The 20,531-nt window shown below is 41.6% G+C and overlaps 1 protein-coding gene across 11 annotated transcripts in view; it reads left to right on the plus strand.

The window, feature by feature from the left end:
- Positions 1 to 20,531, plus strand: part of TANC2 (tetratricopeptide repeat, ankyrin repeat and coiled-coil containing 2) — a 628,479-nt gene that overhangs the window by 540,678 nt on the left and 67,270 nt on the right. For all 11 annotated transcript variants that reach the window (XM_050934871.1, XM_050934879.1, XM_050934880.1 and 8 more), the window contains 3 exons: positions 7,111 to 7,342; positions 13,093 to 13,259; positions 14,145 to 14,752. In XM_050934871.1, coding sequence (XP_050790828.1) covers positions 7,111 to 7,342; positions 13,093 to 13,259; positions 14,145 to 14,752 — 1,007 coding nt within the window. The remainder of the gene's footprint in view (positions 1 to 7,110; positions 7,343 to 13,092; positions 13,260 to 14,144; positions 14,753 to 20,531) is intronic.

Consider the following 20,531-nt stretch of genomic DNA (forward strand, 5'->3'; position numbering starts at 1 on the left):
CAGACTGCTCAGAATCATGAGACTGGCTTGGAAAAAGCATAACCTTTTAAAGAGACATATGTGTCTTCATCTGCCTTCTGATTTTTGAGCCTTTGGGTGGATGCCACCCACTCCCAATATGTACATGTTTGTTTCGGGCTCAAAATTCAACCTTGCACGCACAACAAAAATGGGAGCCACCCCAGTGGCTACCTGGTGAAGGATTCCACTTATTTGTCCCAAGCCCCTGGGAGGACAACGGAGCTGCCCTTCTATCCATCGGTATCCCTTGCACCTCTCATTGTCTTGTTCCTTTCTGATCCTCGTTTCCCCACCCTGTCTTCTGGGCCAGTCCTATTCCCCGTTGTGCTCCTCCATAGCATCTTGTCTTCCATGTGTCCTCCACCTCATCTATCCTTTTCTCATCACGTTCTTCCTTCCATCTGTCCACTTCCTCCTCAGTCTCCATCCTGCCCTCAGTGAACCTGAACCCACACTGCCATGCTGCCTTCTGACAGGGGAGAAGGCTCCTCCTTCCATGGTAAATTATGTGGGTTTGGGTTTTTATAATATATATTTAGTGTGAAAATAATTTTTTAACAAAGCAAATTTCCTAGTTATTTAAGGTTCTGCCGACTGAAGATGAGCAGTCTGCCAGCATGTCCACAATGTTGAGGTTATATATAGTGGGCCAGATCTTCAGTTGGTTGAAGTTGACAGCAGGTTACACCAGCTGAGGAGCTAGCCCAATATATGTGAAAATCTAGTGGCATGTACCCATTGAATCTGTCTACTGAAGGTTGTATAATACCTCCCCCTGTACTATCTAAGGGCTTGTCTACATGGTGCAGCTATGCCATTGCAGCGATGGGATTTCTAAACTGCACTAACGTGCTGCGCGCTAATTGTTCTCTAGTGTGCTTTAACATAGTACTGTCTCAAAGCGTTTCAAATGTTTAATGTGCACCAGGGAACTTTTATTGCACACCTGTAGAGTCTACATGGACCAATTAATGCACAACACATGGATGCGCTTTAGAAATATCACCTATGTGGTATGCAGTACCGCACTGTGTGTTTGAGCCTAGGTGACACACTGTAGTTACAGCCTGGGAGATAGGGGCTGTGAACTCATGGGAAAAGAGTAGCGAGGAAGAGCAGAAAGGCCTGGAGTCCATTATAAAAATAAAAATAAGGGTCTTTAATCTAAGATCCCATAAAAAGCACACTCATGTGACTTATGTTTAGCATGTATTTCTTCATGAAGTTCCAGTTTTAACAGTTAGATGAAATAGTGACCCTTCATCAAATCTACTATTAAGAGCATGAAGACATCTGTCCAACACCCTCAAGTTGTCGTCTAACCAGCCCTAAATCCTGTCTGTGTTTGGAGTCCAGGCTTATAATCCTTTGTCTGCACCATTTATTGGTCTTGGACAATTTTTTTCTTTTTTTCCCCTTGCTTTGTGTGTGTATTTCTTTCTCCATTAAAACATTTTTCTGCCTAACTTCCTCTGGCCAGGAGGGGCCTCCACCAACAATCACCCAGAAGCCAAACCATCGAACTAATATTTAGCTGTTTTCCAAATTTCAATGAGAACCTGCAGTGTTGCTTTCCGAGCACCAGATGGTGCTATGTAAAGGTATCAATAGGATTTGCATGCCCTATGGCAGTGGTTTTCAACCTGTAGTCCGCGGACCCCTGCGACTCCCCCAGACTCTGTGTAAGCGGCTAGTGAAATGTGACTGAAAATAAAGTTTAAGATCCCAGAAAAGGCATTCCGTTTTTCTAATCAATCAGAAGTATGTGAATACCCCACCTACAGGTCAAAATCCAGAAGTGTTGTCATTACTATAGAAGTCCACAGTTTGGCACCCTTTCTCATGTTGCATCAAATGCAGGGCCGAGCACATGCAACATCTATAGCTGAATTCTGTTCAGTCAGTTTTCTGTGTAAGACTTTTATGGTAGGGGTCTGCAGAGCACAGCTTGAATTTCCAAAAGAGACCACACCGCCATTCGAAAATGAAAAAAAGTTTGAAAACCGCTGCCCTATGCTGATGTTACTATAACTTTTGAAAGTTGGTCTCCTAGCTCAGGAAAATGAAACCAATGATGACCCCCTTGCAAAGGCCAACCCATCTTCTGTATACATCTTCTGCACCCCTGCATGCTAACCCTTCACATCATCCCAAGGGGCACCATACATAACTGTAGTGTAGTAGCTCCTTGCCCCATAGTGTTAATACACTTGACCTACAGCATTACTGCTGACTTGAAATATCCTTCTCCACACTCTTCTAGCCAAAAGAGAGAATCATTTATGATTGCTGGGGTGCCTGAAAAGAGTGGGTATACTGTCATCTGATGCAGAGGTGGAAGAAGAAACAAAATTCACTGCTGCTGAGACCTGATGCCTTGTAACTCTAATGTGTTTGAGCAGGCATGTACTAACATCCTCAGCTGTGTAGAAATAATGAAAGAACCTTCCCTATAAACAGAATCCCCACATATATGCACAGTCACGAAATACTAAAATACAGTGATGCTGATTTCATTAAAACTAAAATATTACTTGGTGAATGGCCTTTTGGCAGGTAAATGGATTACACTGTATTTACTTCCAAACCATTTTGTATGATTGAAAAAAGAGAGAAATCCTGTTAAATACTAAAATTTATTAAAACATAAGTTTGTAGCCTTGTACTAAAAGCAGGGATGCACTGTAAGGATTTGAACATTTTTCTAAGTGTGTCAGAGGTGTCAGGCCCTCAATATTGAGATACTTTGGCTGTATAAGAAGACCTAAGACAGAACAGACTTCTCATGTCAATGATGGCATGTTATAAAATTAAACAGACACATCATGTCTATAGGCATGATGTCAAAGGAATGCTGTCTTGAGTGGAAGATGTTACATGTCACATGAAGTGCCCGAGAACTGTTTAAAATGGCCCATCCTATTAACTAAAATATCTTTCAAATATGACATTTCCTAACGCTTCCTTTCTCCCTTTCGTACTCCTTCGCCTTTGAGGTTTATTGTGTTTAGCTCTTTCTTCTTTTACTCTTACTGGCGATTATCTACTGCCACTCCTAACTCCCCATCCTCCTTTTTCACTTGTCTTCACTTCCCAGGTGCTACATAATCTTTCCTTACATACATCACTGATCTCATTTTTCCTGCTCCTTATTTGCCTGCCAAACCTTTCTCTCCTTACTGCTGCATTCATCTCTTTCCTCTCTCAGCTTTATTCCTTTACTGAGATTGCCCCATATTCTTGGAAACATCTTCCTATTTTTATCAACCAACCACCCTCTCTTTCCTTCAAATGCCTCCTTAAATCCCACCTATACCAGGAAATCTTCCTTCCTCCTTCTAATCTCCTGTAATCCCTCCACCATTTCTAATCTGAACCAAAACTCAATTCAAGTCAAGTAAAATTTAATTATTGTATTGTGCTGCACAGGTCAGATCTAATCAATGGCTTGACCTTGAAGGTATAGCACAAATAACATACATACACAGAGCGTGAATAACTCATTCTTCACCAGGCGAAATGCAGATCTGAGTGTCTTCTCTAGTGATCAGGATTGAATGTTCCTGCTGAGCCCCACATCCAGAAAAGGGCAACTGAAGAGGGAACAGAATGGAGTGATGAAAGAGAGAAGAGTGAAGGTGATGGTTGTTTGAGGCTGAATGGAAAAAGAGACTGGTGAAGGTTGGGCCACAATGGAGAGAGTGGTGGCGGAGGGAGAGGGAGGGAAGCAGCAGAGAGATTGGAGAGGCAAAAATAGAAAAAATGAGCAGAGGAAGATCTCAATTTTTGTGACACTTACTAGCCAAGAGCAATGTGACTAGTCCGGGTAAGATTCAATGGCAGTATCATAATAGGAGGCCCAAACCATGCACTCTTGGTAGCCAGGAGGATGATGCACAAAGCATTTGTCACTAACTGAGAAATTAATTGCTCCTTCACCCCACTTCAGGAGTGACAGCACCTTTCCTATTGGCATTTGTCTACTAGAGTCAGTTTTCTAGCTTCTACATATCGGGTTGTTTTTTTAAGCCCTGAAATGTGTAAAAAAAATGGCTACAAAAATTGTGATAATCATATTTCTTTGTTATACAACCAACTTGGAGATCCAGGTGGTTCTAGGAAATTAACCTTCCCAAAATGTACTACCCTGCGTTATTTTATCTCTTTTCAAGGGGTGTGCAAGCTAAGTTGCCAAGGAATTGTTTTAGTACTATGAGAGGTAGAAACAAAGGATCTGAGTTCATACTTGTACTTCTGACTCGCTGAGAGAGAGAGAGATGTCTCTGCCTTCAGGGCCACAACATTTTGAACTGAGTCACTTGGAAGTGTTTTCTGTTTTTTTCAAGTTTCAAACCAGAAACTTGTAAATTGCTAAAGAGCACTAACTCCACTGTATGCAGAAGCTGTGCAGATGGCATACCATGGCTGATTGGTTTCATGATCCCATGCACCAGCATGTGGAATCACTTGAGGTAAAATATGCATAAAACAAGTTTAAATTACTTTGAAGCTGCCTTTAAAAAGAAAATATACAAGTGTGACCATGGACATTTGCTGTTTAATATAAAGAGTATAGTGTCTTGACTCCTTAATACTTTACATGGAATGGCTTGACTTGCACTGACAACAGATCATATTGTTATTACTTGCTCAATCCTCAGGAAAATAATGGAAATATACATTTTAAATGTAATCTTTTATTCTCAGTTCACTTCCATTGCCTGCTTATTGTTTTCTTCAGTATAATCTATTTTCAGAGATTTAGCACAATGTGTGAAAGGTGCTGGATAGAAAGCATTTGAGACTGGTTAAATTGAACTTTACCAATACTTCAGCAAAGAACTCTCAGTACTGCCTTCAGCTTTGGTGGTGACATTTATCAAAAACAAAAATGAGAGTAAAGTGAAAAGTCTCTTTTAATATTTATAGCTGCCTTTGCACTCTGTGATACCCAGGCTTAAAATGCAGTTAGGATGAGAAAAATGATGCCTTACAAAGTCATATCTGCTTAGTTCAGATGAAAATAAATGTTCACCCCGACAACATCTCAGAACGAGCACATCTTTGGATGTCCTACAGGCTGTTGCCAACCAAGGGTTCATTATGGCAGTTCAGAGACATTAAAGCCCAAGTCATGCCACCCTACACAAGCAGCCATGAGCAGTGTTGAGTGTCAACTCATAGGATCCATCTGTATGGCTCCTCAAGGGACTGTATCATGTCTTTCAGACAAAATGGACCCCCAGATACATTGCAGAACAAAATAAATAGAGTTAAAATGAAGAACTATAGAAAAATGATATTGTCAAATGAGATTTAAAGAGAGGTGGAAAGTGGATGGGGAAGTGTGCTATGGAAAGGCTGACCAAGTTGGCCGAAACTGGAAGGAAGAGGAAACTTGCCTCCAAGTGGCCAGGTGTGGTGGAGAAAGAGAGAGCAGTGGAGGGAACAGAGAGGGTTGTCCTCTGCAGACTGTGACCTGGAGTGCCTAGGACAACTCTCAGTGAAAAAGTGAAGATCAGGGCAGGCTGCAAAAAAGAGAGCAGATTCTCCCCACACTGGTGGCTAACACTTAAGTTACACTTACCAACCAGTCATGAACTGTGCTCCTGATCCCCCACACTGGTTACCAAGAAGCCGAAAAATGAAATCACCCAGCCCCCATTCCAGTTCTCAGCCTCCCAATTAGAACATAGGTCCAGTAAAGTGAGAAGTTCTGTTCACTTATACAAAATGTTCTTCTGATCCCAAAGGGCCAGCCACCTCACCAGGTGAGTATCAGTCTGGATCTCGTCCAAAATACCACACTGCCAGACAGTCCTTTAGCATCTAAAACTTTATTATAAAAGAAAAGAACAAGAAGAGAGTTGTTAAATGATAAAGCAGTCAGATACATACAGAGACTTCAAAGTCCGTATATCTGGTTCTTAGCAATATTGGGGAGTTGTTGGCTTGAAATTCCCTCTCGAACACATCGAAAGCTTTGATAGGTCATTCAGTCATTTGTTCAGAGCTTCGGTTTGTAGAAAAGTTGCTCCAGAGGTAAGAAGGATTGAAGATAAATGGAGATGATTCGGCTGCCCTTTATATTCCTTTTGCCATGTGGCGTGTACTTCCTGTGTCTCAAACACAAGCTTCACAGCACATGGCATGGAAAAGCCTTAGAGTTCTCTGTCCATCAGCCTGCCTGTACATGCCTTGCTGAGTCATAAGGTACATCCCCGGCTCCTTTCAATGGGTTCATTGTACAGCTGATGACCCTTGATGGGCCATCGAACAGGCTAGGCAGTGCTGATGCCAATCTGTCTGGGAGTGTCACCCAGAAAAACAGCACAAGTTTGGAAATACAGATATACAATACTTATCTATAACTCACAATACAAAGGTGATATAAACATATAAACAAGATTACCATACTTGGCAAATCATAACATTCAGTGACACCTTACAGAGCATATCTGGCACAATTCATTGCATTTTTATAGTATTGGTATTAATAATAATATAAAGTGTCTCAAAATTCCATACAGTGTCACACAGTCCATGGAGGGAGGAGATTTATCCGTTCCTGGAAGAGTGGAGAACCAGTGGAAAGATGGAAAGGGGAAGGCGGATCTGGTTGCACTTCTGTTTATTTGAGAAGGTGGCAGCAGTGAGACCGAAGAGCTGGGACTTAGGGGCGCCATGGGGAAGGGGAGGTTTTTCTTTAGTTAGTTCGCTGCAGGAAGACCTTTGTGAGAGAGGGTATGGAATGTAGGGTAAGTCTGGCAACCCCTTTGTTCATGAGAATCTGTAATTTGCAGGTTTTGCAGTGCTCTTTTTAACGTATTGCTGTATTCCATACATCCGTTTCCAGTCTTAGCATGGTATTTTAAAAACACCAAATAAAATTTAAGTTTAAAAACCAATCACAGCTTATTACTGACATGGAGATCTGAAACAGTGGAGCACAAGTCTATCATGCAGTACACAAAGCAGTTCTTCAGATAGATCCGTTAGTAGTTGTCACTGTCTACTTTTGTGAATGGCTGAACTTTAATTCAGTTTAATTTAATGGTCGATATATTTTTGTTGTTTTCCCTTTGGTAGGTTGTCGCTTATCATTACTGCCAGGCCGACAATGCCTATACCTGTCTTGTGCCAGAGTTTGTACACAACGTGGCAGCACTGCTCTGCCGCTCGCCACAATTTGTTGCCTACAGGGAGCAGCTACTGCGAGAACCACATTTACAGAGTATGCTCAGCTTGAGATCCTGTGTTCAGGATCCCATGGCCTCCTTCCGGAGGGGAGTCCTAGAACCCTTGGAAAATCTTCATAACGGTACTGTGATTGAGACTGTTTTTAACTCTTATCAGCCTGAGCATTTTTAACTTAGCTTTTCTTTGGGTGTGGGCCTCCAAACCAAGGAACACATGGATTCCACGTGTGAACCCCTAGTGCGCCAGGAAAATTCAGGAGTTGTAGAAGAGAAGGCAAGACTTACGGAGGCTGAGAATACACCAAAAGACTCTTGTTATGGTTGTAACTCCTCTTCCAACTAGTCCTTGAGTTGTTTTTTCCAAGGCCATGGAGGTGGTGCTATAGTTAGTGAGCTCTTGACTTTGAGCACATTTGGTTTCATTCACATCCAAAATTTGGATTAAAAGATCTGAAAATGAATGCTGACAACATTTGCCTTGCACAGCTGTGCTTAGAATAGCATGTTTGCATTCATTTGTTAGGTCACTAACTTTTTTCTCCACTCAATTACCCCTCAGAAATTCATTATTTAAACAGCTCTTGGGAATTCTCAGCCTCCAAACAGAAATGCTGACAATATACAAGTCCGTAGATAACTTACGTAAAGCTGCTTTGGGCAACTGGGTAACAGACCATATCCTAATTACTGACTCCAGAGATGTAACAAAAACCCTTCAGGACGTTTCCATTTTCCCACATGCAGTGTCAGCTGTACCTGCTCCTCTTTCTTTTGTATACAAGAAAGATGCAGTTAGTTTTTCTTAACAGAGTGACTAACTGTAAAACCTTTGACCTTCATAGCCATGGACACTAGTCAAGTGTGGGTAGAGTTCAGAACTCTATCCCTCTCAAAACCATGTTTATACAAATACTGCATTGTGTAATATTGGCTGCGGAAATTGTTCAACATGATTGTATGTTTCACCCCAATGCGGTAGATGGATCACAGTGATCTAAACACCACTTCAGTCATATTTAGCAGCTTTGTTGTTCAAATGAAGTCGCTACTTTGAAGCTGAGTGTCTAGATTCTAAATACTGACTTCAGTACAGGCGCAAAGAGACTATAAAGCCGGCTCAACTGTCCAGCTGTGGATTCCCCTGGTTTGGGGAAATCTCTGAGTGGCATCAGGTCAGCATTCTCTCCACCCTTTGCAACCACCCCTGGCATAAGGGGTATGTTGGAGATGTGGCTGGCAGAAAGAGACATAATCTACAGCTGTTACAATGATACCTGGGGGAGCCATTCCAGATGACGCAATTTAGAACCGTTCTGAGGATGCTTTAAATTATACTGGCAGCCAAACTGATCCCCATCTGGCACCTAAGATCAGGGAAAGTCAAAATTTATGTGAAGCCAAGTTTTCCCTCTTGTGCTTTTCCCCGAGCACAGCTCAGCTGGATCCAGGGATCAAGACCCCAATCTTTCAGTGTTGCTTATTAAGATTGTTAGCAAACTAATTTGTACCAAGTGTTTTGTAACAAAATGAACATCATATGGAAATTGGTTTAAGAAAATATATAATATACAAGAATTTGTAAATATAGCAACAGATCCTTTACAAGGTGCTGTTGAAGCTTTAAACAGTAATTTCATTGTTATTAAAGCTGACTATTGCTGACAAACTGAGATTCACATTTTTCAAATGTATTTGAGTTTCAAGTAATATAAACAACTTGTCGGGGAACAATGACCTTATTTCCTTCTCCTCCCCATCCCCCATATAAGCTTTGTGAGAAACATGAGATGTGGATGTAAAAATCAGACTTCCATTGTATTTTCTCCAAGGTGAGAGAGTCGTAAGGACTATTTCCTAGTGTGCCCTGTAATCCTGCTTAAAAGTTAAGTGAAAAAACATATGTAATGATTTTAATGCAAAATAAACACCTTTTCTGTACAGATATTAACAGTAAATGGAGAAATAGAAGAAGCTTGGGGTGCAGAGATAATAATAGGATGATGAGATTTAATGTGTAGCTACTCTGAAAGTATAATTTGTACTAATTTCTTTATTCCCTGAAACACCATAGGGGCAACTCTTTTTACCACTGTACCTTTTATTTTAAATTGAATTAAATATTTCCTTAAGTGATTAAAGAGGAAAAGAAAAAGTTAACCTGCTAACTATAGTGCCTAACTTTCATAGCACAGTCCATCTGTAGTGCTTCCCAAAGGAAGGTTAACACTGTACCCGTGGGGATCATCCGTGTATTGCAAATATAAATCAACAGCACTCCTCAGGAATAGAACCAGGTCTCCTAACTCCCAGTCCAAAGCCACAGTCACTAAGCAGCACTGACTTCCAGAAAGGTGCAGCTTGCACCACACCCTAAAGGTGGCTAGACAAAGGCTCTGATGGACTTGCCAGAAGAAACAAATTCAAGATATCAAGTATGGCTACATTGCAATAAAAGACCTGTAACACCAAGTCTCAAACCTGGGGTCAGCTGACTTGAGCTCAAGCTGTGGGGCTATAAAGTTGCAGACTGGAGCCTGAGTTCTGGGACCTTTCCCTGTCATCAGCCTTCTCGAATGTCTACACTGCAATTTTATAGCCTCTCAACTCAAGCCCCACGAGCCCGAGTCAGCTGACATGGGCCAGCCGTGGCCGTGCCATGGGTCTTTTATTGCAGACTTTCCCATGAGGACCATTTGCTGAGAAGGCCCTGCTCTTTGCCCTGGGGACACACAGCAAGAGCATTGTAGTCTCTTGTAGCTGCCATGACAGAGCATCTATGGAGCTCCTTCTGAAATAAACAGGTCTTTGGCTGTTTAGTTTTAACTGCCATAACACAATCTTCAGATGGGTGATCAGGTGTTAAAAATAGCAAATAATCTAATTAAAAGAAGCAATATTTTTTAAACTGCTCATTAAATATAAAATATGATTTAATTTACTGAGAAGAGAAAAGAGGGTAATTTATAGGGAGCTGATGCAAGGAAAATCTCAACTATATTAGAAATTAAATGTTCCCTTTCTTTTGTGTGGTACAAGAGGGTCCATTCCCTTTGGGAGGAGAAAAAATTAAGGTGTCTTTCCATTTTCCAACCTGATACATGAGACGTCTCGTTCAAGTGGTCCCCACACAGAACTGATTCATGTTCATGACCCATACTCTGTTTATAGCTCCTGTAATAGCCACCGGAGTCAGTGGATACTGTCATGTGACATGGATATTAACCTTTTGTAGCTCTGAACCAGTTAGAAAACGGGGGCCAGGAAATACACCTGCTCCTTGTGTCCCACCTCCATTATACCATCTGTGCCTGCCTGTTTCTTGTCTACAGATTTCAGCTGCGGCAAGATGATCACAAAAATTGGTTGTCTTTAATGCAACACAGTACAAAAAGTAACCTGAGCAGTTAAAATTCTGCCCTTGTTAGCTGATATGCTAATGGCTTGAAAATGTTTTGTCCTGCTGCCAGAGTCTACTTTTGAAAAAAGAATGCAACTATCTTTTGTACGTGTACAGTGGTGCACTAAATATGTCCCTGGTTAGAATTTTTTAAATATATTACTAGACAATATTATACAGTGAAACTTGTCTTAAGCAGCCACCAAAGGGAACATCAGCAGTTGACTTTCTCTTAAAAGAGGTCTTTGGTGCTAGGAAGGTTGTGTTGACCCCTGTGAACATCGCAGACAGTGGGAGTAAACAAAAATTGTGTAATTCATAGATGTGACATCCCCACTAAAAAGCGCTGAGGGGTATAGTCCTTCATGGGTCAGGAATGGAGGGGATAACTATGAGGCCATGTCTACATTATGGGTGCTACGGTAGTGCTGAAGTATAGACACTTTGTACTGCAGCGCAAGGAGTTTTTCCATCACTGCAGGTAGTCCACCACCCTGACCGGCAGTAGCTAGGTCAATGGAAGCATTCTTCTCTCGACCTACCCGTGTCTACAGCAGAGGTTACCTTGACTTAGCTATGGGGCACAGGGCTGTGAGTTCACACCCCTGAGCACTATAGCTATGTCAGTCTAAATTTTAAGTGTAGACAAGGCCTAAGTCTCCAACTTCTGATTCCATAAATCACCTTGGCTGGTACAGAGAACCAGATGACACAGAAATCCCCTTGTGATGCTGAACCAGCATGGAACCAGATTAAGGAGCTGCTCTGGGCTGCAGTGGACTCTCCCTTTCAGACCAGGCCCGGACTGGAGGAGGAGTTAAAAAGAGAAAACTCTGTTCAGCTAGGGGCAACCTGGGGAAGGGAACTGGCTGTTGTGCTTTCCAGCTCCCAGACAATCAACAGAACCTCTGCCAGTGCAGGAGGAGGACATGGATCCCTTGAGCTAAGAAGGGAATGAGGCTGAAGTAAGAGAGGCCAACGCCCTGATCAAAGCTGCAGATAGGTTTTCCTTTCTTCCTTTTTCTTCATACTTTGATTTAACCTTGTCTGCTGACTGTGGACAATTTGATTTGCTTCACATGGGACCCTAAGAGGGGAAGAAACAGAAAGGAGGTCTCGGCCGGAGGGTTGAGGGACACATCCCTGCAGCGCCGACTGGGAAGGGGGGAATTCGACCCACACACTTATACTTCCCAAAAACTCCTAAAAGGGGGTTCCACCACGGACAGATTTGTGACACCCCTATTTTTATTTAATGGACTGCGGTATCAGTGAGACTTAGGGTACGTCTTCACTACCCGCCGTATCGGTGGATAGCAATCGATTGCTCGGGGATCGATATATCGCGTCTCATCTAGATGCGATATATCGATCCCTGAACGCGCTTATATCGATTCCGTAACTCCACCAACATGAACGGAGTTGCAGAATCGACAGGGGAAGCCACCGACATCGATCCCGCGCCGTGAGGACAGTGAGTAATTCGATCTTAGATACTTCGACTTCAGCTACGTTATTCACGTAACTGAAATTGTGTATCTAAGATTGATTTTCCCCTGGAGTGTAGACCAGCCCAAAGTTCCTCTTATTGGCATCTATTAATGATAGACTTAAAGTTCAGCCTTCAGAATTTGCTCAAGAAATGTTAACTTTATTGCATAAAAACCCCACAGTTTTTCCTCAGTATTTACATTGTTAGCAGCATGAAAATTGCGCAGGGTCCTACATTTAAAAATGTCCATGTACAGCTGTCAGCAAACGTAATCATCTTAATGGCCTGAGCCATAGAATTCAGATCCAAACTTCCCTGAAGTTCATGAGGCGGGGATTTGTCCTGGACCCATCTTTCCTGAACAGAGGGCAGAATTTTGAAGAGTTCATCTGACCAGCTCCTGTGCGTGCAAACTGATTTGTGCTCCAAGACCTGTATTGCCCGTGAACCGTGGTTTGCACATGTTTATTAGTATTTCCATGCACGTTCGAAAATCTAGCCCAGCATGAGCATTATTTGGTTAAAAAGTCTACCGTGTGCCTGTACAACATCCCAACCTAGATTATGTAAAGGTGCTAGAGGCATATACTTCTGTGCATACGTATACATAGCAACTGGAAATGTTGCAACAGGTTTACATCAAGGTGCTGTTGATGTTTAATGTCACCAGTGAAAGTACATGTAATAAAGTTCATGTCGAAATTTGCTAAGAGATGTTGATTCACATTTCTCAAATATATTTGAGTTTGGGGAGAAAGTAACTTGTTTAATAGCTTAAACGTTTTAAGTGTTGTCACAATTGTATAGATGTTGTAAATCAAATACATGTTTTATGCAACCTGAGATATGTACAGTTATTTTATCTCTTTTCATCTATAGCAATATCTGATTTTATCTTCCATATAAAACAATGTGGTGAGTACTCATTGTAGCCATGCTGCTAGCCGATGGACTGAAGCCTTTTCTCTTCCTTGTAATCTCAGAGAGGAAGATTCCAGATGAAGATTACATCATATTAATTGATGGTTTAAATGAAGCTGAATTTCACAAGCCAGATTATGGGGACACCATAGTATCATTCTTGAGCAAAATGATTGGAAAATTCCCATCCTGGCTGAAGTTGATAGTGACGGTCAGGACAAGTCTACAGGTATATTAAGACCATATTTCGTATTAAACACACGAACACTGGATTTTTGTCTTAGTGGGTTTTCTTATTGAAAATCTTAACCAGTGTCATATAGATTTAATTATTGATCTTTTTGAAGTTATCTCATTTAAGTCTTTTTGTAATGAATTCAGATTGCTTTATGTCCTCCAGACTCTTTCTCTGGATACTGTTACAGAGCAAGAGTCTGATCCTGCACCCTTTACTCATGTCAATCATCCTTGCTCAGCAAGTAGTTCCATTAATTTCAGTAAACCATTCACATGAGAGAGGACTACTCGCCATCAGAGTGTTTGCAAGACCAGACCCAAAATCCATGAGACTGTACTATTATGAACGGGAGTTTAGCCATGTATTCTCTCTTAAATGGGACGAAGCTTGGAGATGTCTATTAATAACCTTCTATTTAATCAACTGCAGTATGATGCTGCAGACTACTGCACTCAGCACTCTTTGAGATGTGCTAAGCTATCTGTGTCAATGAGAGGCCTAGAGTCCTGGACCCCACCAGCTCTGGCTGTCCACAGGTGATGCCCTAACCTGGACTCTTCATGACACAGTAGAGAGCTGATGGCATATCCAATAGCTGGTTGGGATGGGACTATAATAGGGCACTGCTCTATGAATTCTCCAACCCCTTTCTTTGACAAGTGTGTTAGGAAAAACTTTCATCAGTTTTATTTCAGCCACCTAGTTTCACAAAGAAACCGGCTACAGTGCTTTTTAGATTGTAAGGTCCGTGGGGCATGGACCATGTCATCTTAGGTATTTGCCCAACACCTCTCTAGGTGCTGATGAAATACAGATGTTTATCTTTATTAATAATAAGCACTTCCAACATGAATAATTTCTTTTCTTTTCTTCCAGGAAATAATTAAGTTGTTGCCCTTCCATAGGATTTTTTTGGATAGACTGGAAGAGAACGAAGCCATAGATCAGGACCTCCAGGCATATATCCTTCATCGAATACACAGCAGCTCTGAGATCCAGAACAACATCTCCCTTAATGGCAAAATGGACAACACTACATTTGGCAAACTCAGTTCTCACCTCAAGACCTTGAGCCAAGGGTCCTATCTATACCTGAAGCTCACTTTTGATCTCATAGAGAAGGGCTACCTCGTACTAAAGAGCTCCAGCTACAAAGTAGTCCCAGTCTCTCTCTCAGAGGTTTACCTATTGCAGTGCAATATGAAGTTCCCAACACAGTCTTCCTTTGATCGGGTTATGCCTCTCTTGAATGTGGCAGTGGCATCTCTGCATCCATTAACAGATGAACATATTTTTCAGGCCATTAATGCTGGTAGCATTGAGGGCACACTGGAATGGGATGACTTTCAGCAGAGGATGGAGAATCTCTCCATGTTTCTTATCAAGCGTAGAGACATGACACGAATGTTTGTTCATCCGTCTTTTCGAGAATGGCTTATCTGGAGAGAGGAAGGAGAAAAGACCAAGTTTCTCTGTGACCCTCGGTAAGTAATTGACGTAAAAATGTCTGCAGTGTTTCACTCTCACTCATCCTAATAATCTTGTCTCATGAGATTGAATATGGATAAATACAGTACAGATTAAATGAAAGACTCTAGTCCATCATGTCTGCAAAGGCATATAATCTGTCTCGGATAGTTAATAAAGAGATGAAAATCAAACAGCATATACACATCTATAAACAATGAGCCCGATTCAAAAGCCATTCTGTTCATGGAACTCCAACTGAATGACTTCTGAATACAGAATGAGGCCTCACTTTGTTTTTGGAGTGTGAATTCGTGTTTAGAGGGCACAATGACCATCTGATAAATTATTCCTGTGTTCCTGGCATAGCTATTGTGAACATAAGTTATATCAAAACACTATTAGACTTTATAGTCTGTTTAAATGCACTGATAGCATGAGAATACTACTACACTATTAAAAATGTATCTTCTATCTTTCAACCTCAGATTGGGTACAGGTGTTGTCGTCATCATTTTAATTGTCCATCCCAACAGTTCTAGTTTCACTTATATTAGCTCATTCCCTGAAACAGATATATAAAAATCACATTCTGATTCATATTCTGAGCCCTTGCAATGCATCTCCTTGAACCTGCTGTCAGTACATAGTGATAGTATCTGCTGAAACTGAATGTTCAGCCAAGGTGACAGCCACTCACCTCATTAAAGCAAGTTGTTGCTGTTATTAGTGTCAGGGTAAAGAATATATTTACCACCTCAGGTATGGAGCTTCTTGGTAAACAGGATTTAGTAGAAAAAATAACATACAGCTGCTCCGAGTGGGAATCCTGGCTGCTTTAGTAGATTTCTGCACAGCTCTCCTGTTACTTAGCCTTTGCAATGCATCTTCCACCTCTCTGCAGTTATCTTTATATGAGTGTTAATTATTTACATGTTATATCTTTCCTCAGAGTCATTAGATACTTCTTAACATGCAATGCTTTTCCCACCATGGCTTTCACCATAGTTGTCTCCTATTTGCAAGACCATTTAAATGCATGTCTCTCATGTATTTTTAATTCTAGCCTGCTCTACTGGAAACATTTTTCCTAATATCCACTTGTGTTTAGCCCAGCTGCTTTCTGACCATAGTAATTTTTGACTGGATGTACACAGTTTCATCAACTAAGATGTGAATCTCTAATGCACTAGCTACTAATTACTTTACTGTTTTATGACAGATGGGACAAAACTGGAGGGTTAGATTCAAGCTTTGATACTTGCTGTTGATAACTAGTCACAACATACATTTTGCATGAAAATAAAAACCATTTTCTTCCTTCTCTACCCAAATAAAGTAAAGTTAACCAGAGCACATCTGATGGATTAGGCATCAATTTTTTTTACACTGTGTATGTGCCGTAGTAATTAGGCACCTTTGTAAAGCTGGGTAAATGTGAGCAGTTTTGATTCTCAGGATCCCAAGAACATCCTTTTCCTTAGTTTTGGTTCACATGGGTTTATGCCTTCTGAATGTCCCTTTGAGCTCCACGTTTGAATTAACTCTCAAACTCAAAGCAAAACTCAATTCAAACTGCTGTTTCACCAGGCTGTGCACTGAAACCATGCACAGCCAGAAATTTCACATGGTTTTAGCATGAAATCATAAATCAGCCATGGTACACGCTGAAGGTAAGAAACAGTTTGGGCTGAGGTTCAGGTTTCATGCAGTTTCGTAACCATTATGCACAGTGTGAATGTTTTGCACAGGCTTCACAACTAACACACATCATCTGGAGCTTTGAATCCTTATACTGTAATGATGATGATCATCTCAGTTATTGGACCTTCCCTGACCTTGAGTACAGGTGCCTGACAGGTGCGGTGTCATGAAGTTAATTCTTACTCATGTAGTGAGGGGAAACCAATTCCTACATTGTTCCAACCTTCCTGCATCACAGAACTTGCCATTCAGAGCTCAGACAACCTGTAATACTGAGAGATTCATTTCTGTGGGCTTTCAGGCATCAGTTTAGTCCCGAATTTACCATCTTAAACAGATGAAGCCATAAATCACTGTAATGGGGGAGGAAAAAACCTTTTGCAAATATGAAATCCTAGACCAGAGCTAGCCAGGCTTCTCTCGCTTACAGTAATTTTTGCCAGAGGCAAAGATGAAGCACTCTGATGGACTGAAACAGAAACAATAAGTAATACTGGTTCCTGTGCCTAGAGGGTAAGTCCATACCTACTGAAGGACTATTAAAAACCTTTAATGCATCATGTGTGCTAATTGTATCATATCCTGATAGAGAGAGAACATGAGTGAGGTAATATGTTTCATTGGACCCACTTGTGTTGGTGAAACAGACAAGCTTTTGGGCTACACCGCGCTCTTCTTCAGGTCTGAGAAAGGTACTTGTATTCATGCCAGATAATAAAATACGGTACATCACAGTCATCAGTAGATAGAGCCCCGGAGAGTTAGCTGTTGTGTGATGTATGTCTTCCTGTCTCGCTCTTGGGGTAGAGCTGATGTTGAATGTTGAGCTCAGAGCTAGGTAAGCCCTCATCAACAATTAAGATGAAAAATCGCCATGTATTTTCACTACCTTAATGGGCGCACAGCTTGCCACTGATTTGACTAATAATAGGACAAGTATGTGAAAACTTGCTTGCATTTTGTTTGCTCACGGTGAGCTTGATTTTTTCCCCAGTAAAATGGGAATTGAAAAGGTGTGGAAGCTGTGTGAAGCACCGTTTAGTTCCCTTGTGCTGAATTTCAGAAACAAGCAGCTGAACCTAGGCTTGTTGACTTTGCAGAGAGCTACTGTAGAGATAGTGGTTGCTGAGGTGATTCTCTCAGGAGAATAGCTTTGAAACTGAAGTGTGACCATGTGAAACAGCTCTTAATTGACTTTCCCTGACAGAAGTGAACAGATTTGGAGGATGTTATGGAGGAAATTGAGATAATGGGACCTGGGTCAGCAGCACTGCAGCTGGGATGGTCTTTTTCCTTCCATTAATAAGACTGGAACATCCATTGTCCCATCCTCTCAGCAGCACAGAAAAGGAAAAACAAACAAAAAGGCTAAGTATTGTACTCAAATTTAACACATGCTCTTCTAGCTACATACAGTCAAGCAACAAACCGCCTGCCCTCCAGATTTTTCTTTTTGCCTGTTGTGCTGCTAGCGCCTTCTCCCTGAATGCTCAGCGTGAGTTTTCTAACCAAAGCAAAGGCTAATTGGCATTGAAGGGAAACACTATCATTCTAGATTCTCCCACAAGGGAGCCCCTCAGCGCTGACTGTTTAATAATAGGACACAAGGAAAGCTCTTGCCTGATATTTTAACCAGCATTGGAACCAGTAATGACTTCTGCAGACTGTCTGTGTAGCACTGTTAGCCAGTTGTATTATTTGACAGATAATATAAAACTATATACAAGGAGACCATTTTTAAAGGTTTATGCACAAAAGGGGCAAACTTATCATTGTGCATTTGTCGTTACCTCTGCACTTCTGGACCTAAACATTGCTCTAATACCAGGGCATTTTTTGCATAGACTTTTATTTTAGAACCTTTCCTGCAATGATTTCAAAGCATTTCCCAACATTAGGAAGGAAAGTGCTGTTACCTCTGTTATAGATGGGGGGAAATTGAGGCTCAGAGGGTTGAAGTCAGCAGAGCACTGGGGGTCAAATGTAGACCCCAGGTCTCCTTACTCCTTGTCTGCCTGTTAAGCCACATCAAACATGTTCAGAGTCTTTCAACTAGAGTCTCCTTTTTTCTTTGCCTATGTTGATCTCAGCAAAGGTAAGGAAGGGACAAGATAGGCTGGTAGCTTCCTTTGCATCCCCTTAATTCTGGCTCTGGCCCTTAGGGCTGCACTGAATTGCCCAATCTTGTAATCTCTCTCTATGGGTCATTGCTCCAGTGTAGAATAGCTGGCGACATTCCCTTTTTCTCCTGACAACCCCCAAGCCTGGGCGGAGACTGACCTAGGGTCATCATTCCAGCTCTGTGCTGGTCCGAGAACGCTCCCCCATACACAGTTATCCCACTGGAGCTGTGTAAAGAGGTGTTTAGGGTAAGGGAGTATTTGGGCCTTCACCTAAGGCTGGATTAACCCATGACTGGGCCCTAAGCAAACAGATACTTCTGGGCCCCTACTTTCGACTATGAATAACAACAGACAGCTGATACGTGGAGAGAAGGGGAAAAATACACTTCAGTGATGTTCCCTCTCATACACGCCATGGCAGTAAATTCCCATCCCAGCCTGTTCACTTGCTGCTGTTAGAGAAGGAAGTGGTTTCTTTAACCAGTGACACCCTCTCCCCTTGGCTCCATTGGGAATGGCAAAGAGAGCTTCAGCTGTGTGTGAAGACTGTCTCTCCCACTCATCCGCTGATGTGGGAAACTTGCTTCACCTGAGTGAGCAGTGTTGCAACCTAGCACATGGGGTTGCAACACCACACAAATTTGGCCCAGCTGTGGCCCGCTCCCCCCGCCATGACATGTTCCAGTCACAATGCCACTTACTCACGTGAGTGAAGCTCTTTCAGTTCATGAATCGGTTAAAATAAAACAAAACCCACCCTCCCCCATCCCACACACATATTTAGGCCCTTCATACATGCCTAGTTTGTGTATGCATCAGCCTGGTTCTGCTTTCATCTCATAATAAAATGCTGTCATAGTGTATCTGTTCAGATTAAAAATAGTGAAAATTACAGAGGTCACAGTTTTGCTCCTGTACAGTGAGATCCCCAGAAGGGAATGATGGAAAGTGTTACCTCCTTCCAGTAATTACTATGTTGTATAGGCAAAGCAGAGTTAGGAAATCTCAGCTGCATTTGTATTCATTAAGCTTGGCCCATGAATACGTGTAATGAGAAATGCTCCGTATCTACAGAAGTGAGGCAATGTCACTTTTTCTCCCTCCCTGCGTCAAGAAAAGTTTATCCCACATGGAGTTATTTTTAGCAATGCAAGTTTCTGTTTTAAAAATTGAAAATTTTAAATGTGTGGTGTGTCTTTTAGGGGGACAGTCACTCTCCTTTCACCCTCCTAAATAAGTGCAGAAGAGAGGTACTAATCTGAGGGAGCAGAATGTCATTCATTAAAAATGTCTTAGGAAAAATGGCCTGCTGTGCACTGTGCATTTTTACTAAATGAGGATCCAGTTCTATTCTCCTAAGACCCTCAGACTTACGGCTTTATCGCAGAGTTCTTGGACATCTGCAGTCATATTCTCAGAGGTGCTGAGCACTTGAAGATAAAAGGAGCTGCAGGCACTGAGTATCTTTGAAAATCAGGCCACTGGAGTCTTGTTTAGAACACAATGCAGAGGAATAAATCTTTTGCAGTAAATTTCCCTTCAGTACACAGAGAATTAGGCATACAGCTATTACCCATTAATATTAATAGGAGACTTCTGGCTAATACCCCAGGATAGCTCTATCAAAATTAATGAGAGATACTAGTCCTCTTTGTTTCACCTTTGCAGAATCAAGTCAGTTCATATCAGCCTTCAAAACTCTAAGTAAAGGTAGCTTGGTAATAACATCTTGTAGGAATTAGTGTTCAGTAGCAATCTAAACCGAATGTGTGAAGCTATAAAACAGTATCTCGAGTTGCCATGGTTTCCAGTGGAATTACCTTATAATATCATACAGTCTAGGTATTTTGCATTCCTTTTTCTCTCTCTACGTCTCCACAGAACCATGCTGCAGATGGAGCTCTTAACTAGTCACAGTTCAAGAAGCTACTGTTTCTATATATTACCCAGCAAACTTCTTGTATACAAA

Source organism: Gopherus flavomarginatus, chromosome 25 (assembly GCF_025201925.1).
Source record: "Gopherus flavomarginatus isolate rGopFla2 chromosome 25, rGopFla2.mat.asm, whole genome shotgun sequence".
Lineage (NCBI taxonomy): Eukaryota > Metazoa > Chordata > Testudines > Testudinidae > Gopherus > Gopherus flavomarginatus.